The sequence below is a fragment of the Podarcis erhardii genome (assembly GCF_964252035.2).
Source record: "Podarcis erhardii genome assembly, chromosome: 8".
Lineage (NCBI taxonomy): Eukaryota > Metazoa > Chordata > Lepidosauria > Squamata > Lacertidae > Podarcis > Podarcis erhardii.
Window position 1 is genome coordinate 90750018 of NC_138499.1, and position 25071 is coordinate 90775088.

The 25071-nt window shown below is 42.7% G+C and overlaps 1 protein-coding gene across 8 annotated transcripts in view; it reads right to left on the minus strand.

Moving 5' to 3' along the window:
• The window catches only part of RALGAPA2 (Ral GTPase activating protein catalytic subunit alpha 2), a 212114-nt gene that overhangs the window by 126915 nt on the left and 60128 nt on the right, over positions 1-25071 (minus strand). For all 8 annotated transcript variants that reach the window (XR_014159042.1, XM_081872571.1, XM_081872570.1 and 5 more), the window contains 7 exons: positions 24744-24911; positions 21837-21931; positions 21240-21318; positions 20923-21099; positions 9697-9890; positions 6819-6917; positions 3354-3509 (listed from right to left, as the gene is read on the minus strand). Coding sequence is in view for 7 of the 8 variants with exons in the window: in XM_081872571.1 (XP_081728697.1) it covers positions 3354-3509; positions 6819-6917; positions 9697-9890; positions 20923-21099; positions 21240-21318; positions 21837-21931; positions 24744-24911 (968 nt within the window). In the remaining variant the exon portion in view is untranslated. The remainder of the gene's footprint in view (positions 1-3353; positions 3510-6818; positions 6918-9696; positions 9891-20922; positions 21100-21239; positions 21319-21836; positions 21932-24743; positions 24912-25071) is intronic.

Here is a 25071-nt window from a genome sequence, read left to right on the forward strand (position 1 = left end):
ACCATTTTGGTTGCCCTCCTCTGGACACGTTCCAGTTTGTCAGTTTCCTTCTTGAACTGTGGTGCCCAGAACTGGACACAGTACTCCAGGTGAGGTCTGACCAGAGCAGAATACAGTGGCACTATTACTTTCCTTGATCTAGATGCTATACTCCTATTAATGCAGCCCAGAATTGCATTGGCTTTTTTAGCTGCCGCGTCACACTGTTGGCTCATGTCAAGTTTGTGGTCAACCAAGACTCCTAGATCCTTTTCACATGTACTGCTCTCAAGCCAGCTGTCACCCATCTTGTATTTGTGCCTCTCATTTTTTTTGCCCAAGTGCAATACTTTACATTTCTCCCTGTTAAAATTCATCTTGTTTGTTTTGGCCCAGTTCTCTAATCTGTCAAGGTCGTTTTGAAGTGTGATCCTGTCCTCTGGGGTGTTAGCCACCCCTCCCAGTTTGGTGTCATCTGCAAATTTGATCAGGATGCCCTTGAGTCCATCATCCAAGTCGTTGATAAAGATGTTGAATAAGACCGGGCCCAAGACAGAACCCTGTGGCACCCCACTAGTCACTCTTCTCCATGATGAAGAGGAACCATTGATGAGCACCCTTTGGGTTCGGTCAGTCAGCCAGTTACATATCCACTGAGTGGTAGCATAGTCAAGACCGCAATTAACCAGCTTCTTTACAAGAATATCATGGGGCACCTTGTCAAATGCCTTGCTGAAATCAAGGTAGGCTACATCCACTGCGTTCCCTTCATCTACCAGGCTTGTAATTCTGTCAAAAAACGAGATCAGGTTAGTCTGACATGACTTATTTTTCAGAAATCCATGCTGACTATTGGTGATCACAGCATTCCTTTCTAGGTGCTCACAGACTGTTTGCTCAATGATCTGCTCCAGAATCTTCCCTGGTATTGATGTCAGACTGACTGGGCGGTAATTATTTGGGTCCTCTCTTTTCCCCTTTTTGAAAATAGGGACAACATTTGCCCTCCTCCAGTCTGCCGGGACTTCGCCTGTTCTCCAGGAATTCTCAAAGATGACTGCCAGTGGTTCTGAGATCATATCTGCCAGTTCTTTTAATACTCTTGGATGCAGTTCATCTGGCCCTGGAGACTTGAATACATCTAAACTAGCCAAGTATTCTTGTACTATCTCCTTAGTTATTCTGGGCTGTGTTTCCTCTGCTGAATCATTTGCTTGTCACTTCCTGGACAATGAAGTTGTCTGCAAGGCCAGTGAGGAATCTGTTTGACCTTATGCTCTTGGCTGAGTTTGACATCCAACAAATATCCAGGTAATTGAAGTCCCCCATTACTACTATCTCCCTTCCTTTTGCATGCTTGGCCATCTGTTCCAGGAAGGCATCATCTGTGTCCTCCGTTTGGCTTGGGGATCTATAGTAAACTCCCACAATGAGGTCCCTGTTATTCTTCTCTCCCTTAATTTTGACCCAAATGCTCTCACTTTGGCTTTGAGGTTCTAAATCTTGGATCTCTTCACAGGTATACACATCCCTGACATACAACACCACTCCTCCTCCTTTCTTGTCTGGCCTTTTTCTCTGAAATAGATTGTATCCCTCCATTATTACATTCCAATCGTGGGACTTATCCCACCAGGTTTCAGTGATGCCTATTATGTCATATTAAGTTTGCTGCACCAAGAGCTCAAGCTCATCTTGTTTATTTCCCATGCTTTGCGCATTAGTGTACAGACATTGAAGTCCATTAATCATTCCCCCGTGACTCTTATTTAAGGATTTTTTCCTCCCACCACTAGGTCTGCGTGCTGTTTGCTCCATTTGGTCTATGACATTTGGATGATCATCTTCATCAATTGATAGACTCCTACCTTCAGGAGCACTGTCCCCCTCCCCAACATTAGTCAGTTTAAAGCCCTCCTGATGAGGTTTCTGAGATTTTTGGCAAAAACATTCCTCCCAACCATTGTGAGGTGCAGCCCATCGCTTGCCAGAAGTCCATCTTCAAGAAACTGCAGTCCGTGATCTAAGAATCCAAACCGTTCCTGTTTACACCATTTGCAAAGCCAGCTGTTCATTTCCACTATTTTTCCCTCTCTCCCTGGGCCACGTCGTTCAACTGGGAGGACAGATGAGATGACAATTTGTGCACTCTCAAATCTCTCTTTAAACTCTTCCTTTTTTGTGCTCTGTAGAGCTCCTTTACTCTTGGTCCTCTTTTCTTTACTTTCACTTCCTGCTTTACCATTGGCAAACCTGAAACTGCTTCACTTTCTCTGTCCAATATGCCACCTTCAAATCTAGTTAACTCAATTTTTCCCTGCAGCTTTCCTTGAAGTTCTGCAGCCTTATCTTTTCTACACAATTAAACCTCCTCTATCTAACATGCTCTACTTCTTTCCAAGCTCTAATTTTTTCCTTCACCTTGTCTTACTTGCTTGAGAAGCCTCCTGAGCATAAATATTGCCATTTAAAAGTGCTGTGTAGCACCTACCTCACACCAGGAACTAAATAAAAGTGAAATAATGGCTATACACACAGGTCCCACTTACCGAACACAATGTGTTCCCAGGAAATCATCTGTAAGGCGGGTGTTTGCATAATGAGCTGACAATTTCAATTATTTCCTATGGGAACAATTCTAATTTGTGATCTTTTCCCCTTCCCCCATCATGGTTTGTTCCTAAATTGGCTTTAGCCAACCGGCAAAAGAAAGACAAAAAAAAAATAAAAATTGTCCCATCTCTCTTTCCACTTCCTCTCTCATACATATGAAAGAATGAGAAAATGGTTGCCACTGACCAACAAACCACAAACAAATAAGGAACGAAGGGAGGGAGGGAGGGAGGGAGGGAGGGAGGGAGGGGGCAAACTCTGGCTGTTTGGCTATCTGAATCTGCAGTGTGTATAGTGAGGTTTGGGCAGAATTCTTTATGTTCAGATAACTGAATTTTCACATAATGAATGGACAGATTGCAGGACCTGCATGAAATAGAAAGAGACATCCAGAAGCCATTTTTGATGGAAATCTCCAAGTCATTCAGTTTTCATTAGTAACCAAAGAGATAGTGGCTTGGATCTCAATTCCCCATGCACCAGTAGGGATGTCCCATACACAGTGCCAGCAAAACAAAAGAAAACAACTAGCATAGATTCCCCCTGCAGCTCTTTGCTGCATCACACCATCATACTGTGGTGGGCTGGGGGAACCTCCAGAAAAGGGGGAGTAGGTTGGAGGGGAAGGGAAGAACTGGTAAATCCCACCAGGGGTTCTTCCACAGGGTCTCAAGCCATACTGTGGCTCAGGATCCAAACCTTAGAAAGCATGTTAAATTAACGCAGTTCAGATTTCAGAACTAGAAATATAGTATTTGTACCTGATCTTTACTAGTTAATCCAATATGCATGACAAGATAAAAGTGCACCAGGTAGTCAGGATTTGGCACAAAATCTTGGCGTCTGGCCATCATAGCACATATCAGTTTGTAGGCTTGAAGCTTCCCTTCCTTATATTCATCTGATAAGGTGGTAGCCTAAAATAGAAGAGTATGTTTTATGAATAAGACAGCTTCTAAATAATCAGAACATGAGTATTGTATTACAATATATGAAACAAAGACAACTATTCAAGACATCTTTCTCAAGATGATAAAGGGCACATTTTAAGTTACATTTTCTATGATTTGGAACTTTTATGGAACTTAACGTCAACATTTCTCACCCACAAACAAAATAGCTTTGATCCAGCAAAGGCCTCAGCTAATAGAAGGTGAGGGTTGCAATTTTCAGATATTCTTCCTCCACTGCAGCTCCGGGAAGACTGCTCTAAAGGAATGAGGGACCCTTTGGAAAAACATAGGAGGAGTGTGTGGCTGCAGTGGAGAGAGAGAATCAGCAAAAATGGCACCTGCCCTTCCATCCATAGAAGCCTCTCTGAATCAAAGAACTTTCCATGAAGAGAACAGCACAAATGCATATAATCCTGGTTTTGGGACGGAGACGGCTCTGGTTGCCCTAACAGATGATCTCCGTAGACAACTGGATCGAGGCGGGTCAGGACTGCTGATCCTTTTAGATTTGTCAGCAGCCTTTGACATGGTCGATCATGATCTTCTGGACCACCGCCTCGCAGATGTGGGGATACAGGGCATAGCCCGTAACTGGTTGTGCTCTTTTATCTCTGGTCGGGGACAGAGGGTGGCACTAGGGAGGGAAATGTCGTCGCGCGTGAGGGAGTCCAAAGAAGTGAAGAATTTGTTGTTATAAAAGTAAGATTGTTTTATGTGTGCATTTATATTTTAAAAAAAACCTTAATAAATATTTATTAAAAAAAAAAAAAAAAAGGAAATGTCGTCGCGCCACTCCTTGGTGTGTGGAGTGCCGCAGGGCGCAATTCTCTCCCCGATGCTTTTTAACATCTTTATGCGCCCCCTTGCCCAGATTATCCGGAGCTTTGGGCTGGGCTGTCACCAATATGCTGATGACACTCAGCTCTATCTGCTGATGGATAGCCACACCGACTCGACCCCGAACACACCGACCAGATGCTTGGAAGCTGTGGCTGGATGGTTTTGTGGGAGCCGATTGAAACTAAATCCTTGGAAGACAGAGGTCCTCTGGCTAGGTCGGGATGGCATGGGGATGAGGGACCAACTCCCTTCTCTTGCGGGGGCCCAATTAGTGCCATTGCCTTCTGTTAAGAGTTTGGGTGTAATCCTTGACGCCTCCCTTTCCATGGAGGCGCAGGTTACAGCAACAGCCAAGGCGACATTTTTCCACCTTCGCCGCATCAAGCAGTTGGTCCCTTACCTCTCCCGCCCTGACTTGGCCACAGTGATCCATGCGACAGTCATCTCCAGGCTTGACTACTGTAATTCGCTCTACGCGGGGCTGCCCTTGAAGCTGTCCCAGAAACTCCAGCGGGTACAGAATGCTGCAGCGAGGCTCCTCACGGGGTCCCTGCCATGGGAGCATATTCACCCAGTGCTTCTCAAGCTGCACTGGCTCCCGGTGGAGTACAGGGTCAGATTTAAGGTGCTGCTTTTGACCTTTAAAGCCCTTCATGGCCTAGGACCCTCGTACCTACGGGACCGCCTCTCCTGGTATGCCCCACGGAGAGCCTCAAGGTCCATAAATAACAACACCCTAGTGGTCCCAGGCCCTAAGGAAGTTAGATTGGCTTCGACCAGAGCCAGGGCCTTTTCAACTCTGGCTCCGGCCTGGTGGAACGCTCTGCCTCATGAGACCAGGGCCCTGCAGGATCTGATTTCTTTCCGCAGGGCCTGTAAGACAGAGTTGTTCCGCCTGGCCTTTGGCTTGGAGCCAATTTGATTCCCTCCCTCCCTCTCTTTCCCCCCCCCCTTTCTCCTCCTGCGATGAGGCTACATTTTAATATTTTAATGTTCCATTATTTTAATATTGTATTTTATTTTTGTTTTTAAGTTTGTAATCATTCTTCTTGTTTTTATTATTGCTTGTAAGCCGCTCTGAGCCCGGCCTTGGCTGGGGAGGGCGGGGTATAAATAAAAAAATATTATTATTATTATTATTATTATTATTATTAGGTTTGATAATTAACATTTTGTATTATAAATAAAATACCAACACTAAGGAAGGGACGTTGAGGACAGAACAGCACACTTTATTATAAAAATAGTAGATTAAAGCTTAAGTGCAACTTAATATATTCTTATTTACATCCCAATTAACCAATTAATTTGCACATCACAGGCTGGTTGCACAGAATTCACTAAATTACTGTAGATGCTGACTCTGCTTTCATTACAGGACTTCAGGCATCATTCAAACAGGGCACAAGGGAACAGTCTCCTCTTTCTCCATAATGTGAATAGAGTGATGTGCACTCCTGAAGTTTACTCAAAAATCCTTAATACAGAGTAGTGGTCACATGTAGGCTTCTGTCACTGAAATCGCAGCCCTTGTGAACTTTTTGTATTTAGGTCAAATCCAAACTAATGAATATATAAAAAAAAGTTTCAACATACATTCAGAAACAAAAGAATTTTAAAGGCTTATGTTGATGTTATGTTTACATTTGTATAGTCAGTACAGTGGTACTTCTGGTTACATACTTAATTCGTTCTGGAGGTCCGTTCTTAACCTAAAACTGTTCTTAACCTGAAGTACCATTTTAAGCTAATGGGGCCTCCCGCTGCTGCTGCGCCGCCACCACGCGATTTCTGTTCTCATCCTGAAGCAAAGTTCTTAACCCGAGGTACTATTTCTGGGTTAGTGGAGTCTGTAACCTGAAGCGTATGTAACCTGAAGCGTATGTAACCCGAGGTACCACTGTATAGCTACATGTACATCAAAGGTAAGATAAAGGGGCCCCTGACCATTAGGTCCAGTCGTGACCGACTCTGGGGTTGCGGTGCTCATCTCGCTTTATTGGCCAAGGGAGCCAGTGTTTGTCCACAGACAGCTTCCGGGTCATGTGACCAGCATGACTAAGCCGCTTCTGGCGAACCAGAGTAGCGCACGGAAACGCCGTTTACCTTCCTGCTGGAGCGGTACCTATTTATCTAGTTGCACTTTGACGTGCTTTTGAACTGCTAGGTTGGCAGGGATCGAGCAACGGGAGCTCACCCCGTCGCGGGGCTTCGAACTGCCGACCTTCTGATCGGCAAGTCCTAGGCTCTGTGGTTTAACCCACAGCGCCACCCGCATCCCAACATTAGAGGTAGCTACAAAATTAACATAGTAAGGCATTCCTTCCTCCATGTTTAAAAGGCAATTTGGGAGTTTAGAAGTATAAGACTGAAGGTAAACAAAAGCAGGATACAAATGAGATTGGTCCAGACCAAGGTGCATGAAAAACTTACCTTGAACAACCACGATGCAAATATTCTGAGTGGAGGAATTAAAGTAGGAGGAGAGGGAGTGGATTGGTTATCCAGACTGATAGCAAGATTGTCCCTTATCTAAATAAATAAATAAATAAATGAATAAATAAATAAATAAATGATAGATAGATAGATAGATGATAGATAGATAGATGATAGATAGATAGATAGATAGATAGTAAGACATACACAATCCTGATGAGCTAAAGTGAATAGTTTTTTCTTCCTAACCTCTTCAGATAGGATCTCACACTTTCTTTTCTGATTGTTTTGGAAAATCCCAAACTAAAGAAGGCCCTTTTCTCATCAATAATCTGTGATGCATGAAGTTTGGGAACTAAAGCGGCTGTTGTAATGCTTCTCCTTTCCTTTGGAAAGTCCCACTAGGTTATCAGGTTGCCTTGCAGGATGCCCCTAGTATTTGGTTGACCCCTGTGAGAACAGGATGATGGGCTAGACAAGCCTCGAGTCTCATTCACTAGGGCTCTTCTTATGTTCTTACCTCCTGAGGTATATAGTGGGGCTGCCCTGGGTTACACAGCACACTGAATCATGAGTTTGCTAATCTCAGTTTCTGATTAGTATGGAATTTGTTACTGTAGTCCAACTAATTTGAACAGCTAACCTTTGTACAAATTTCCTTCCTATCTCAAAACAACTGAAACATTATTGAATTTTTGAGGGGTTACAAATTAGGGTTGGTACAGGCGGGAACATTATTTACAGTGGTGCCTCGCAAGACGAAATTAATTCGTTCCGCAAGTCTTTTCGTCTTGCGAGTTTTTCGTCTTGCGAAGCACGGTTTCCCATAGGAATGCATTAAAAATCAATTAATGCGTTCCTATGGAAACCGCCTTCAGACCAGGTCCAGGGACAGTCTGTCCCCCGACCTCTTCTGAAGGCCGGTGGGGGGCGAAAGTCTTTGCTCCCCCCCCCCCCTGCCTGCCTTCCCGGGAGAGCGGAGAAACGCAGCGCTGCGTTTCTCTGCTCTCCCGGGAAGGCAGGCAGGGGGGACAAAGACTTTCGCCCCCCACCGGCCTTCAGAAGAGGTCCAGGACCTCTTCTGAAGGCCGGTGGGGGGCGAATGTCTTTGTCCCCCCTGCCTGCCTTCCCGGGGGCTTTTAAATCGCCCCGGGACAGCGGAAAATTCCTCCGCTGCCCCGGGGCGATTTTAAAATGCTGGCGGGCAGCAGCGCTGCCGCCCGCCAGCATTTTAAGATCACCCCAGACAGCGGAGACTTCTCCGCTCCTGGGGCGATTTTAAAATGCTGTCCGGCGGCAGCGAAGCCTTCGCTGCCGCCCACCAGCATTTTAAAAACCCTGGGACAGCGGAAAATTCCTCCGCTGTCTGGGGTGATCTTAAAATGCTGGCGGGCGGCAGCGCTGCTGCCCGCCAGCATTTTAAAATCGCCCCGGGGCAGCGGAGGAATTTTCCGCTGTCCCGGGGCGATTTAAAAGCCCCCGGAAGGCAGGCAGGGGGGACAAAGACTTTCGCCCCCCACCGGCCTTCAGAAGAGGTCCTGGACCTCTTCTGAAGGCCGGTGGGGGGCGAAAGTCTTTGCTCCCCCCCCCTGCCTGCCTTCAAAAGCCGTCCGGGAAAGCGGAGAAAGCGTTTCTCCGCTCTCCCGGAAAGCAGGCAGGGGGGAGCAACGCAGCGCTGCGTTTCTCCGCTCTCCCGGGAAGGCAGGCGGCGGGGGGGGGGAGCAAAGACTTTTGCCCCCCGCCCGCCTTCAGAAGAGGTTCAGGACCTCTTCTGAAGGCGGGCGGGGGGCAAAAGTCTTTGCTCCCCTCTGCCTGCCTTCAAAAGCCATCCGGGATAGCGGGAAGCGCTTCCCTGCTATCCCGGACTGCTTTTAAAATGCTGGCGGTGGGGAGCAAAGCCTTTCGGCCCCTGCCGGCCTTCCTGGACCTCTTCTGAAGGCCGGAGGGGGGGGAAAGGCTTTGCTCCCCACCGCTAGCATTTAAAAGAGGTCCCTGGAGATTTCCCTATGGACTTTCTTCTTGCGAAGCAAGCCCATAGGGAAATTTGTTTTGCGAAGCGCCTCCAAAACGGAAAACCCTTTCGTCTAGCGGGTTTTCCGTCTTGCGAGGCATTCGTCTTGCGGGGCACCACTGTACAAGCACACTTCATCCCAGTACCATTCATCTGTTTAAATATTAAAATCTTCACTATGGTCTCAATGGGTAGTTGAAAATAAGCTTTTAAACATTTAACATACAATATTCATAAGATTTTAGACAGGCTGGATCTAGACACATCAAATAAGTGTTTCCGAAAAACGCGTTGTATACTTTGTATGAGGAATTGTTTTGGCAAAAATGGAACTCTACAATGCCATCTGGTGTCACAGTGTTATAATACATATAAAAAGGTAAAGGACCCGACTGTTAGGTCCAGTCACGGACGACTCTGGGGTTCCGGCGCTCATCTCGCTTTACTGGCCGAGGGAGCCAGCATACAGCTTCCGGGTCATGTGGCCAGCATGACTAAGCCGCTTCTGGCGAACCAGAGCAGCGCACGGAAACACCATTTACCTTCCCGCCAGAGCAGTATCTGTTTATCTACTTGCACTTTGACGTGCTTTCGAACTGCTAGGTTGGCAGGAGCAGGGACCGAGCAACAGGACCTCACCCTGTCGCAGGGATTCAAACTGCCGACCTTCTGATCGGCAAGCCCTAGGCTCTGTGGTTTAACCCACAGCGCCACCCATATAACACATATAAAATGCATTTTCTTTTCTAATCTCGCTGAGTCCACAGATTAAACAGTTACGGTATTTCCTGTTCTATTTATTTTAGCATCTCACATTAGTCTACTAACTCTCCATTAGACAAAGTCTATAGTAGCAAACCTTACCTTTGCTAATTTGTACCACAGCGCAAAGAGATACTCAAAAACTCTGGCGTGTATTTTAGGACACTGGATACTGTTCACATCTCCAAGAATTCCCAATATTCTTCGCCATAACACAGCAGCAGAATCAGGATGCCAGCCTATGAGATTCCCACCAGCAATTATACTGCAATCATCAGCAAGAAACTCACTGCTGTCTAGAAGAGAAAATTATTTGTTATTAATTACTAGCAAAATACCCAAGTGTGTCCTAAAAGGAGGACTTTTGTACAGGAGGGCTGGTGCATCTCAGTGTGAATAAAAACATCCCACCTTCCACACAGGATCTTTGCCACTGCAGGATGGGTGCCCAGTGGCCTGATTCACATGTAACACTAAGTCAAACTATGGCTTAAGCAACAATGAGCAAGCATGTGTGTACCCAAAAGGCTGTGGCTGCTTTACTCCTCTCCAGATCCTACTACTACCAGGCATACGGGGCAACCATATTTTTCTCCATACAGTTACTTAGGAAGAAACTGTACGTTAGCTTCCTGCAAGCATTTTAAAATAGTTTTAAAAAGAAACCATTAGCTCCTTTCCTGCTTATGCTAATGTGGGATGGAATGCTGGAAATCACAGGCATTTGCAGGTTGCTTTTTGGGGTAGTGGTGGGAATAAATACTCCAAATAAATAAATACTTAGGCTTCCAGTTCCGGTGCCTTAAAGGAGACAGCTCCCACGACAGTGGGATATCATTGGTGAAGAAAAAACAAGGATAGAGACTTCCGGGTTAGCGCCATTGGCAATGGCGGAATTCCTCTGACTCAGAGGAACCTGCTCCGCAAAAATCGGGTCGTGCCGCCGTGGTGAAGGCGGAGACCCTCTAAAAATCCCAAGCGGAGGAAGCCTGGGAACGTGGGATTCGGCTGACACCAGGAGCGCCCCCCCTACCCACAGGGAAACCCCTTTTCAGGGGTTCCAAAGTGACGTGGGGTGAGTGGCGCGGTGTTTTGAATCGACCGCTATTTTTACGGAGTGAAGCCGCACAGCCGTTGCCGGAGAGCACTGACTTTTTTCTTGTGGACAATTGGATTTCAAACAACAACCCGTGAGTAGAATGGAAATTGGATTCTTAAAGTACTTTTAAATTGGCATTGATCAGGGAAGGTCTAAACAGGAAGTCCGCCTCCCCTTCCTGTAAATAAACTGAAGCAAAGAACCTGTCAACTAAGGTCGTGGAGAGCATTATGTAAAGGATTTTAATTCTACTGATTGAAATTACCATTAATTTTTCTTGGAAGCAGGGGAGCCTGCAGGAGAAGGATAAAATTTGGGATTTGAGGTGCCATCTCCCTGAACCCGGGAGTGGTCCGTGAGAGCCCGTTGATGATGAATAGATCAATTTGACAGCTGTCAAGTTAGCTGTCAAGATATAAAAGAAGGACTTTGTTTCTATTGTCTATCTTTGTTACAAGCCTATGTTTTAAACGAATGAAGGACTGTTACAATTTAACATATGGGCCTTTTGGGTCTTTGTTGAAAGGAGTGAAATGGAACTTGAATTCCTCTAGAGGGGGCTTTGGGACATTGTCTTAAGGAGCATCTGGGAAATTGTTTTTTGACCTTGGACTGTTTAACGATGGTGATTGGGAAGGAAATTGAGTTTGAATTGAACAGGACATTTTTTCTCTTGGGAAAGCTGCAAGACCGGATAAATGTTTTGTCTACTAGCGTCATAACTTTGGGAACAAAAGTGGGTATTAGTAAAGAACCCGATAAGAATTTGGCACAGGAACCTTCAACTGAACAAACCGGGAAATTTGAGAAGGAGAATTATGATGTGATTGAAGTGAAGAAAGGGGGAGCCGTAACCCTACAGATGCAAATGGTGAATTATAATTTGAGGCCTGACATGACGGCAACAAGGAGAAGCAAATCTTTGGAGATGGAAGCCTGGCCTGGTTTGGAAAATGAAAGATGGAGAGATTACCTTATGTGGAGATCAGATGACCTTTGGATTACAAATCTGAGCCAGGTGGAGGTTGGAGTTTTGGGGGCCTTTGGGTTTGAAAGGAGCGAGAAACAAATTTTGGAATATTTTATAGGCCCTATTTTTAACCATGGAAGTTCGGCAGGAAGGAATATGATTACTGTTGGGCTGGAGCTTCCCCGAGATCTGGTTTTCAATACCAAAAAATATCAAAAAGACTGGCAGAGAGGACATGAAAGAGACTTAAGAGCCTCGGATTTAAGATCTCCGGGTTGAGGGCTTTACGAGACTGATGGACTTTTGTTGGGGACCAAAACTGGGGAGGGGATCTGGTGGAAGGAAATTGGGAATGCAAAGTGTATATAGTATAATTTGGTTTTTTTTTTGTTGTATTCTTAATGAGAGATGGGAAATTGGTGGAACAGAATATTTTTGACCTTAGGGAAACGTTTTAAGAATAAGTATAGATATATAGGTTTGGATGAGAGCTAAGACTGGATAAAGTAAAGGTGGATAGAAAGATGATGGAAAAAGAAAATTATGTGGTTTTGGCAGTAATGACATAAAGGTTTAAGTAAAAATGAATTGGTGTAAGAGAGAATGTAAAATTATAGCATATTAAGATAAATTATTAAGATAAAAATAAGGTTGGAAGGATTTGCTGAAATAATAATTTGAATTAGAATACAAAAATGGGAGGTGTGAGGAGGTCAAGGAAATAAGTAAAGGGAAGAAGGCTATGTAAAGGTTTGATGTATTTTTTTTTACTTTTTTTAATTGATTGTATTTTTTTTGATTTTTTTTGATTATTTTTATTTTTTTCTCTTTTTTCCTTTTGTAACCTTTAAAATTTGAATAAATATGACTTTAAAAAGAAAAAAGAAAAAACAAGGATAATTGTGGGTAATTATCCTTGCAAGTTCCCTCTAGGGTCAGGGGGAAAGGCCTTCACTCGCAGTTTGTCTAGGTACCTGGCTCTCACTCTGGCATGGAACGCAGGAGGCAGGGAGGTGCTGAGTGCAAAAGCACTCCGCCTATCAATAACCCTCCTACCCACCATTAAGAAGCAGAGGTTCTTCTGTTAATTAGTTTATTTTGGACTAATGTATAGACGCGTTCTAGAAGAGTTGAGATCATAAACTGCGGAATTGAACCAGCTACAAGGTCTTTAAGGTTTGAATTTGAAAGAAATGTAAAAGACAGTGTGGGGGGAGGGGAGCCGACAGCTTCTTTATATAAAGTTTTCTTTTTTACATTTATGATTCAGCAACCCTCCCTAGATGTTAAATCAATTTCTACAAAGAGTAAGTGAAGAAAGAGGAAAATGGATTGCAGATATGGAATACAACATTAAATGGAACTGTGTGTGCAAAAAACCCAAAAAACTGAATTAACATTAAAAGGATTGGGAATTTAATTTAATTAGACTTTGCTAATTATCACTTTGTGAGTATGGAATCTGAAAGGTATGTGCTATTTATCTTCGGCTGAACAGAGGAATGAAAGGAGCCTGGAAACTTGCCAAGGGCACCGGCAGTATAACAAATCACTCTTCTTCCTAGTGATTCTTTCTGGGAGGAAAAATGGCGAAAACAGGTTACTGACTGGGATAGAGTGACTTTGAGGCTATTGCTAAAGTTGTAAAACAAAGAAGCACGGGACTGAGGGAGAAATTTAATTGGACTGAGTTAATTATCATTTTGCGAGTATGGAATCTGGAAGGGATTGAGTAAGGGAGAAATTTCTGGAACAACATTGGGATATCAGCTCTGCTCAAGGCATGACAGATTGCAGCAACAACCGGGTAAAGATTGACATACAAGGACAGGAAGAAACATCATGGACAGAATAAATGTCACACACAGGAAGAACAATGATACAGTATGAGATGTTCCCTTGTAGTCTTATAAATTACTTAATGTGTCAACACAAATAGAAGTTATAAATATTGCAGCTGTTGTATAAGGGATTACTATTATGACGGGAATGTGATTGAAACCAGTAAGATTTTGGAACGCAGAAACAAAGTAAATCACCATCAATTCTAGCATGTGGGGGGGCCACCTAAATTATATAATTTGGTATCTGAATGATTTGTATTAGGAATTGTATTATAATATGGCATTGTTATAATGAGGCTATTATTGGATTATTGTAATTGAAAAACTAATAAAAATTATCATTATAAATAAATAAATAAATAAATAAATAAATAAATAGCACCTGGAAACAGATATACATTTCTGGTAGATATAGAGAGCCAGTGTGCCTAATGGTTATGAGTGTTGGATCTGGGAGACCAGGGTTCAAATCTCAGCCATGAAGCTCACTGGGTGACCTTGGGCCAGTCGCCATCTCTTAGCCTAACCTACCTCACAGGGTTGTTGTGAGGATGAAATAGGAAGGAGAAAAATATACACCACATTGAGTTCCATGAATGAAAAAGGTACATGTAATAAATAAATAATAAATATTAGTTATAGTGACTGAGAGGTGAAGAGGCCTAAATAGACCAGGCTTTGGAGAAAATTATATTCCAAGTCTACTTGCTGTTGGTTCTCAACAGGTAAACCTGCTGTCCCTCTACAGGTGGACCTGGCACCCATATGTCTCCTCTACACAGCACTGAAACCCTCTGTTATTTCCCTGCCTTTTGTCGCCTCCTCTAGCCCTTAATTAACTGCACTGCTGCTACTATCTTCACAGCCCCCTCCCCACTACATTTCCCTAAAAAAAGCCAACTCTCCCACTCCAAAATGGCAGGTTATCTACACTGCATTATCATCCACAACTAACCTTCTTCCTTCAAAAAGTGGGTATTATAAAACTGGATTACTTTGCAGCCACAGTCCTGCTCCATGTAGTATGGGTATAATAATGATGGACTTTATTTGTCCTGACAATTACATAAATGTGTGATAATGGTCAATTTGTGAAGTTAATCAAGTTTCCCCATTAAGCCAAATTTCCTTCTGAGTGTCCAGCATTGTCAATGAAATCAGTACAGCAGCAGCTCGGGTTACGTTACCCTCAGGTAACGTAAACTTCAGGTTGTGAAAGCGGCAAACCTGGAAGTGTTTCCCCCGTGCACATGCGCAAAGTGGTCTACCGCTTCTCCTCGGGTTGCAAAAACCTCGGGATCCGGCTGGACCTCTGGAATGGATCCCGTTCACAACCGGAGGTATTTTATTGAAGGTTTGGCACATATGACTCCAACTATCCATTTTCATCCTATAATAATTTCAGCCTATAATAATTTTCAGCACATGTCCTATTTAACATGACTTGTTCACTCAAAAGCAAAGTGATTAACACAAAACAATTTGTTCTCAAAAGGCACACATCTCTTTAGGAGTACATTTTCACTCACATCAACACTTACATTTCTAAGTCTAACACAAAATTAATGCTATTCTAGAAGAAATCAAAAGCCACACAGATAACAAGGGGCAATAAAACTGACTTCATCACAGCTACAGTACTTACTAGAACAAAAAGCACAGGAAATACTGAAGAGCAGAACAGCTTGTTTTTCTACTGATGCACTTATTTATCAGAAAATTTCTCAGACTTGCTTACTTATCTAGTTATAACATTTTTTCACTCTGGTTCTTGGCCAAATTTTCTCCCACAGCAGCTTACAAAAATGAACTGTAGACAGACCCTGCCTTTAGGCTTACAAGCTAAAGACTTGAAATTAGTGGGTATTCAGCACCCTCTAGTGCTACAAAAGCAACATATCCAATACAGTTATGATACCAGCAGCTACCAGATAAAGGTCAAGAATTGTCTTACCCTCCTCAGAGCACCAACCTTCTGAGAGCTTTTGTCTATTACATAGGGAGGACTATAAGGAGTCTCTAGCGTGTCTAGAACAGCTATGTGGCTCAAGAGTGAATGTACACAGGTAGGAAAATATATTGCTCCCAAACAGAAACAGTCCAGTCTGGTGCAGGTCAACCAGTTGTCTTGTGTGTTGGACGTCTCCTACTGAGACACTTAGGAGAGTTGGTTCTTCGCCCAGAGTAGGAATAATGTGATCTCCTGCTGTAGATCTGCTGATTTGGTCCCACCTTCCCTGTTGATATAGGAGTGAACATTTGTGTTGTCCATTCTGATTAGGATGCAATAGATGGGCATACTGTGGAAAAAGGGTTGAGTGGCCAGACACTGCTTTAAGGTCAAGCCAGTTGATGACATGCTGTGTGAATTGCCGGGTGTCTAGTCTGCCTGGACCAGTTACCCCTCGCAATGCATCCCCCAGCCTTGCACGCTGGCATCCAATGTTATGGTGATCTTTAGGGGACCTCTGAGGGGGATTCCTTTCCATGGGTCCCTTGTCCACCAGAACATGGTCTCTCATAGCCGTGGAGAGATCAAGACATAGTGGTGTTTGCTGTGAATGTGACCACTGGTGTAGAAGAAGGAACCACTGGAGTGGTCTCACATGAAGCTTGGCCCACAGAGTGACTTGTGAGGCTGATATGTATAGATCCAGGATACAAGCTAGTATGACGTCCATCCTATTGGAGGACATCAGGAGCTTAAGTTGCTGCCTTGATTGAAAGGACTACCAGGCCCTGGGTAGTATCTATCAGTGCAACAATATGTATGAGGAGGAGGTGGCTGTTATCCTTGTTGATGAGGAATCTGTGAGTTTGGCGGGTCCTCATAGTGTTCTGAAGATGTGGTTGCCCTAGAGGGGGACGTGAGCCACCAGGGCAACTATTGTCTTCATGAAGACTCTCAGAGATCAGGCCAATCTGAACAGGAGGGCCCTGAATGGTGAGGGCCAGGCATAGGCAAACTTGGCCCTCCAGATGTTTTGGTACTACAACTCCCATCATCCCTGACCACTGGTCCTTAGCTAGGGATGATGGGAGCTGCAGTCCCAAAACATCTGGAGGGCCGAGTTTGCCTATGCCTGGTGTGGGCCAATGAAGAGTCAAAGACACTTGTGGTACTTGGGTTGAATAGGAATGTGAAGGTATGCATCCTGTAAGTCTATGGAAATCATGCAGTCATTGAGATGAAGGGACTGCTTGATACGTCCTAGGGAATCCATCTGGATTTTTTGGGGTAGATCACTCAGCTGTTGAGATATTTCAGACTGAGTACTGCCCTCCAGGCTTTGCGATCTTTTTTTGAGAACTACAAAGAAAATCGAATAGGTGCCTAACAAGTGTTCTTCTGCAGGTACTGGCTTTATTGCTGCCATACTGATGAGCTGCTGGACACATTCCCTCACAATCTGGCATTTGGATGGGGATAGAGAGGAGTGATGAACTGTGCTTGAGGGTGAATGATGAATTCTATGCAGTAACCACAGGACCCACTGAGCCATCATTGAGTGCTGCCAAATATGTATGAATGCTTTTAGGCAACTTCCCAACTTGATTGCTGATGGCATCATTGGTGTCTTGGGGGGTTCTTGGGAGGGGTGGAGATGTTGAACTTGTTTCCCTGTTGACCTTTTGGAGAAAAACATGGCTTGTTTCAGGTTTGTTTTGGCTTGCGTTCCTTCAGTCTGCCTTGCTGCCTGTAGTGACAAATGACTGATTTGTCAGAGAAGCACCGTTCCTTCTGTTGGGTTACGATAACTTTTCTTTTATCTTTAGAGTCAAGAAGAAAGTTTTTGAGTGTTTCTTCATCGAGTAGCATTGATCCATGGAAAAACACTATGGAGAGGTTGATTAGGGAAGAAGTCTGCTTACCACTGTTTAAGCAATAAGGTACTGTGTGCTATGACACCTGCCACCATGGAGCATGCTGAAAACTGTGATATACCCATGGTGGCATCTGCCATGAATACTGCCCCCCTAGGTATCTTGAGTAGGGTGTGGCAGATGTACACAGGATCCTGTTCTGGATTTGAGAGAAAATCCTTCACTCATGCATGAGATGCATGAGCAAATGATCACAACAAGACTCTTATGCCAGATCTCAGCACCTTAGATCTCCTCACCACCATGGATCCTATTACTACCTTATTAATTATGTTTCTGAACCTTTCCTCTTAATTTCCTCTTTGATAGTCTAAGCAGTTCCTAATGACCTTATCTTATGGGTGGAAATGTGGCTTCCCTTAATTTCTTCTTCCAGGCAGGAACCTTCTTTTTATAATATTTTTATTAAGTTTTTTTTAAAAATACAAATAAAATTCCAATACACATTATTAAAAAAACTTTTCTATTTTCTATTTCCTAACCAATTTTCTGTTGTTATTCTCCCCCCCCCCTTTGCTGCAAGCTATCATCACTCTATTTTATTATAATCATAACATAATAATCTTGAATTCTTTCTGTTGCTCATAGTTTGAAACTGGTTGCAGGTTCTTCATATTGTAAAATTTCTTCAAATAATCCAAAAAGGGCTTCCATTCTTTAAAAAAGAGTGATCATTAAATTTTCTTATTTTAGCTGTTAGCTTTGCTGATTCAGCATAGTCCATTATTTTACTTCTCCATTCTTCTTTAGTCGGAATTTCTTTGTCTTTCCAATTCTGAACACAGAATTTGGTAAATAATAGCTGCTTTAGTTAAATACAGAAACAACTTAACCATCCTTTTTGGAATTTCTATCCGTATAATCCCTAGCAGAAAAGCGTCAGGTTTTTTAAACATCTTTTTTATCTCATCATATATTACCGTATTTTTCGCTCCATAGGGCGCACCTAGTTTTTAGAGGGGAAAATCAAGAAAAAAATCTTATTTCCCCCCAGAGCAGCGTACAGGCTGTGCGCAACCTCTCCCTGCTAGAGGGGTTGCGTGCGGCTATGGCACAAGCCAAGTCAGCGAGCGGGATGGATCCCGCTCACTGCCTTGGCTTCCTCTTTAGCTGCGCGCAACCTCTCCAGCCGGGAGAGGCTGTGCAGGGCTAAAGAAGCCATAGCCCCGCACAGCCTCTCCCTGCCGGAGGTGCTACGCGCAGCTATCCCTGAAGCCTTCGGAGCGCAGCACAAGTTCCCACTGCGCTCCTCAGGCTTCGGGTTCCTTTTGCTGTAGCCGGGAGAGCAAGACTCTCCTGGCTTCAGCGAAAGGAACCTGAAGCCTCCAGAACGCAGCGGGAACTCACGCTGTGCTCCGAAGGCTTCAGGGGGCTATCCTTGAAGCCTGGAGAGCAAGAGGGGTCGGTGTGCACTGATGCCTCTCGCTCTCCAGGCTTCAGTGAAAGCAACGCAAAGCCTCCGGAGCGTGGAGGGAGCGCTCCCTCTGCGCTTCGGAGGCTTCGCATTGTTGTTGCTGAAGCCAAGGAGCCTGCATTCGCTCCATAGGACGCACACACATTTCCCCTTAATTTTTGGAGGGGAAAAAGTGCATCCTATAGAGCGAAAAACACTGTATTTCCCAAAATACCCTACCTTTTTTTACAAGTCCACCACATATGAAAAAAGAACCGTCTGCTTGTTTACACTTCCAGCAGTTATTAGAAAATGTCTTATACATTATAGATAGTTTATTAGGTGTTAAATACAATGTAAACATCATTTTCATATATTTCTATTTTAAAGCATGGCAAGCAGTGAATTTCATGCCTACTTTCCACAACTTTTCCCAGACATTCATTTCTATATTATGTTCTAAATATTTAGACCATTTTATCATTTCTGATTTCATCATTTCACCTCCCACTCTAGTAGTAGTTATACATTTTTGAAATCAGTTTTTCTCTTCCTTCAAGCAAAATCTTTTCAAAGTTGGAACTTTGGTTTAAGGAGGAGGAGGTTAAGGCAACAATGATTAGATTGGCACAGGACATTGGACGTCCAATAATGATTGGGAATGGGAATGGGAATGGGAAGAGCTTTGGAGAACAAATATGAAATTTAAGGCATGTTATAACATCAAAGAAATATAATATGTTAAAGATGCAGCACAGATGGTATCTCACCCCCTCAAGACTATCGAAGATGTATAAAAATTTAGCGACTACTTGTTGGAGGTGTGGTAGGAGTAATGGCGACATGTATCATATGTGGTGGACATGTAGGAAGATCAAAGTGTTCTGGGGCTTAATTTACGAGGAGTTGAAAAAAATGTTTGGAATAACTTTTTTTAAAAGACCAGAGGCATTTCTGTTAAGCATTGTTGGCAGGGACATCCCAAAGGCCTTTAGGGAGGTATTCTTACATGCAATAGCCACAGCTCAGACTTTGGTAGCAAAGGGGTGGAAGGAAGAAGAAGCCCCGACAATAACGGACTGGCATTACAAGCTACAAGAATTTGCTGAAATGGCGCAGTTAACAAATACCCTGAGAGGCAATTCAAAACAAAAATTTATGGAAAAGTGGGATGGATATAAAACATATGTTCAAAAATACAGTAAAGGTTTGCTATCTATGCTAGCATTTGATTGACGGAGTGAGATTGAGTTGAGAAATAAGACTAAGGGCACATATTGATATAGGAATGTATTAGATAATATGTAAAGAAATATACAATAAGAAGAGTACATTCATTTGTAAAAAAGGAATATACAAAGGAAAGACAGGAAGTCTACTGTGTTGGTACGTATATGATTTTTTGGGGAAATTGTTTTTGTTTTTTCTCTTTGTTCTTTCTTTCTTTCATTTTCTTTCTAGGTATATAAAATTTGTATATATTTTTGTATACATATTGGAAATTATATTATAGTAAGTCCTGTAATGTGACAATGTTTACCGATGTAATATAAGAATGTTAACAAATAAATAAAATGCAAATTCAAAAAACAAAACAAAAAAACAAAGTTGAAACTTTGGTCCATGAAACCTTTTAATAGATCTTTTTGAAAAATACTCATTAATTTCATAATATGGAACAGGTAGAAACCTTCTTGGGCCTGTTTCCCCCCAAGTATCTAGGAAGAGGAGGACTGGGGTGAGCCCCTAGATAGGGTACTGAGAAATTCAGCAAAGATGGGTGGGGTGGGGAAAATACCAACTTCAATGTGCATGGAAGGAATATCTCCCTTTACCTATACACATTTTGCATAAGGGCAGTAATTTCTCAAACTGATTCCTAGAGCAAAAGAGTGCTCTTACATAAAGCCTAATGCGGTTTACCTTTCCCCAGTACACTTTTCATTAATATAACTTACCTTCTGCCACACAAATTCCTGCTCCAAAGAGTTTGGATTTCTAAAACTGTACATTTTATGAAGTCTAACATTATCAACTCAAGAAACCATACATGGGTGTACATATTTGTGATGTGTGTGTGTGTGTGTTATACAAACCACCACACATACACACAACACACTTCCTTGAGCATACATACCTGTTAAATTTGTGACACCTGAAGGACTCAGATGCAACCACTGGCACGCATCAGGATCAACACAAATATCAGCTGGGATATTGACATCAGGGTTTTCTTCACATGCTTGCCAGGGAGCTAATGTGATATCTACTTCATTATTGTATCCAATGGAGGTATCACTGCTAACACTTTCACCTACATAGCCAAAAGTGATGAGTAAAACAGTCATTTGAAATAAGACATTTTTAAAATATATGCATACACAATAATGACATCAGCATATTGTACCACAAATCACTAGCAAAGCAATAAACACCTCTTTTACTGAAACTCACTCTGTTCTCCTTCCCTGGGACTTCCATGTGATTGTTGCATGTCTGCTCTGAGATCTAATTGAGATGGAGGGTTGCTTGCCTGTGTGAAAAAAAATACAGGAAATTGTTTGGACTACAATTTATTTTCTTATCAAATTGTCTCAAATTAATGGAGGCATGTATTTCCAGATAATTGCTCAAAACACTAGCAGATTAAGGGCTGGAACACATTTATTTGGAGGACAGCAGTTGTTGCTAGCATCAGCTTCTTCCCACTTTTTGTGAGTTGGGCAGGGGATTGAGTGTTTGCGTGGCAGCAGTAGCAGCTGGTGGGGCTGTGTGGGTGCTTGTAAGCACAGTGTTGGGAGCATTGGCTTGGCTTCCCTGCTGTGTCACACTGTGCAGTGCTCCTGCTGCCCTCCCCCTCCTCCTCTTGGTAATCAACAGCAACACAAATTGTTGGGAAAGTCAGGAGACCAAGAGCTCTGGTGAACTCAAAATCATGCACACTATTTTGTGCTATTTTGGCTGACTTAATGAAGACATTGCCCTAATAAGGATTTTTTCTTATGGCCCAAACAGGGGTACCTTTACTTTTTAATGCACATTAAAACTTACTTCTTGGGCTGTACTTTCCTTGTTCATGGACCTCTCAGTTCCTTGAACACATTCAGCATCCAAAGTTAAGTTCTGTGAGCTTTCTGTTTTTCTAACTGTGAAATGGAAAGTAATATTTTAATTCTTTAAAAAATACTTCATTCAAATATTGGGATTATCAGTTAACAAATAAATATGACACGCTAATCAAGCCATTGTGTCAGCTATGCACTTAGACTATTTTATTCTAATTTCAATCCTCATGCACAAGATATTAGCATACTCTGGCAATCCAAAGTTTGCTTAAGTACAAAAAGCAATTTAGGGTGGAAAACCCTAATGGAGGTGGGGGAGAGTAATGAAAACAGATTAATGAGGATTAACTGTGCTCAGTGGGTATGGAATGCTGACCAACTATTGAGGGACAGCACAGAAGCTTGGGTAGGAGGGGCAATGAAATTGAGTGGCTGGGAATGGAGGAGAGATGATAAAAATAAAAAATGGTGGAGAGAACCTTGCCATTGTCATCATTATCCATTATATTGGATAATATTTCATAGAATCATAAAATTGTAGAGTTGGAAGTCCATCTAGTCTAACCCTCTGCAAGTCTTTGTTTACACTATTTTCAAATGTTTTCAGGGATGAAAGAGAGCTGCCCACAGCAATCAATGAAGAAATCCAAAATTGTCATGTAGCTTCAAATGATTTACAACAACTCTTTTGTGTTGTCTAGTGCCATTGGGCACCTCTTGTACATTGAGACTGGGCTGAAGCTTAGAGAATCCAAGAATCTTGTGATGTTATCCATTGCTTTAATCCCTACATTGCAGGTTGGGTTGAGAGAATAATATGCAGCAACCCTGCACTGCAGTTCACTTGTACATCCCGACTGCACGTTGGAGTGAATAGGTTAGCACTGCAACATATGCCACTGTTAGTTAACACTGTGGCCCAGAGGTGAAGCTGAGACAAGTTTGATTCCCAGCCAAAAATCCCCCATACCTCTCAGGTTGCAGCAAAGGTCAATCTGCTTATTTTGTCCCCTCGGACCTCCTCCTCCATCAAACCAAACATTTGGTTGCATCCAACATCTCCATGCGGCCTTGACTTGCATGCAGACTGGTTGTACTTTGAAACATTCAAAAACTATTTTTAAAATGTGCATGAATATGACTCAAGTTACTTCTGGGACTCCTATCCAACACTATCTTCGGACTCCCCTCTCCTTATAGCCACAGACTCATGTGGTACAAGGGCAGCATTTTGCTGCAGGCCCCACTTGCAATTCATTATTTAGCAAACCTCTCATAAAAAGTCTGGGTTACATATACAATATTATTAAGAGGAGGTAAACTATACTTAAATGAAATGCTTTTTGGTGGGGGGAGGGCTAGAAGCGAGTAGGAATGCAAAAGCATTTTATTCTGCCTTAATTTTATTCTCCCAAACTAATACACTGATGGGAAAATAAAAGCATCATTTGGGCCTCAAGCTTCTCCAGATTTTACATTAGAGCTCACAGCTCCAAAAAGCATCAAAGTATTTTTTTAAACACACACACACACACACGCATGCACGCACATACACACACACACCCTGTAAACCACGCAGAGTGGCTGGGGAAACCCAACCAGATGGGCAGGATATACAGTGGTACCTTGGGTTAAGTACTTAATTCGTTCTGGAGGTCCGTTCTTAACCTGAAACTGTTCTTAGCCTGAAGCACCACTTTAGCTAATGGGGCCTCCTGCTGCCACTGCGCAATTTCTGTTCTCATCCTGAAGCAAAGTTCTTAACCCGAGGTACTATTTCTGGGTTAGCGGAGTCTTTAACCTGAAGCATAGGTAACCCGAGGTACCACTGTATATAAAACAACAACAACAACTAGACAAAATGTGCTTGGAAATGAGTTAAAAAATAGATTAATGCAAAAACAGGATGGAACAGAGTTATGAATGAACATGTGAAACTGGCTGGTCCATCCATCCCTGGGGAGGGAGGGGTGCCACAAAACAGCCTATTAAGGAATAAGCATGATGTTTTCACTTTTTTGTAAATAAGGAAAATAAACATGCAATGCACTTGCAAATTGTTTTAAAGTCATAGCTGCTCTGGTTTGCCAGAAGCTGCTTAGACATGCTGGCCACATGACCCAGAAGCTGTACGTCGGCTCCCTCGGCCAATAAAGTGAGAGGAGCACCACAACCCCAGAGTCAGCCACGACTGGACCTAATGGTCAGGGGTCCCCTTTACCTTTACCATAGCTGACGCTAGTTAAATTATAAACCAAATAGTCAACATTAACTAAATTATTACATTATTTGTTGCATTAATATTAAAATGTTTCAGATTTTTTTTGGCTTTAACCTGCTATATTTGTATTCCTCTCATGTCTTGTACACTAGTTACCTAAAATGATATGACTACCAAAATTATTGAACATGGGATTAAAGGGATTCATAAACTCTATAGCATGATTTGCTGAAACTTGTACAGCTTATTCATTGTAAATTGAGAGCATACTCCCCCTCCCCAACACAGGCTGCAAGTGCAGACAAGTCCTCCTGAATTCAGTGGGGTTCACTTCCACGTTTGTGATCATGGGGTATAAACAGACAGACAGACAGACAGACAGACAGACAGACTGGACTATACTAAAGCAGTTGATCGGTATTGTTGCAATGTAACAGACTAAAACTAATCTTCTTGCAAAGTTACCATTATAAGATATATTTTTATTACACAGTGAACATTGTGGTGAAAAATCACAGTTGTTGCCTTTTAAGAATTCTATTATACAACAGGCATAGCGACAAATTCATGGAGCTATGAGAACACAGCACTTGCCATTGTCGCACAAAACATTTCAAACCAAAACAAGAACTAACTTCCTCATTGAGGCAGTTCTTATTACTTCTAAATTACCTTGGAAAACATCAGAATTACTTTGGTCTCTAATATCCGAGGTGCTACTACTTCGAGTTAATTGTTCTTGGTCTGAAAATGTGCCATTACATTCTGTTCCTTCTATATTTTCTGGCTGGCGATATTCAAGTCCTGTTCCATTTTCTGACTGTTGATATTCTTCAGCTTCTGTAGGTATTGGTACAAAACTATTTCAGTCATATGCCAATTACAAATGCCCATGCCTATAGCATCAATAACATTGTGAGACATTCAAATCATTAATACATCTGTACCTCATTATTAATTAGCAGAGAAAACAAAATAAAATGTTAACTATTAGGACTGA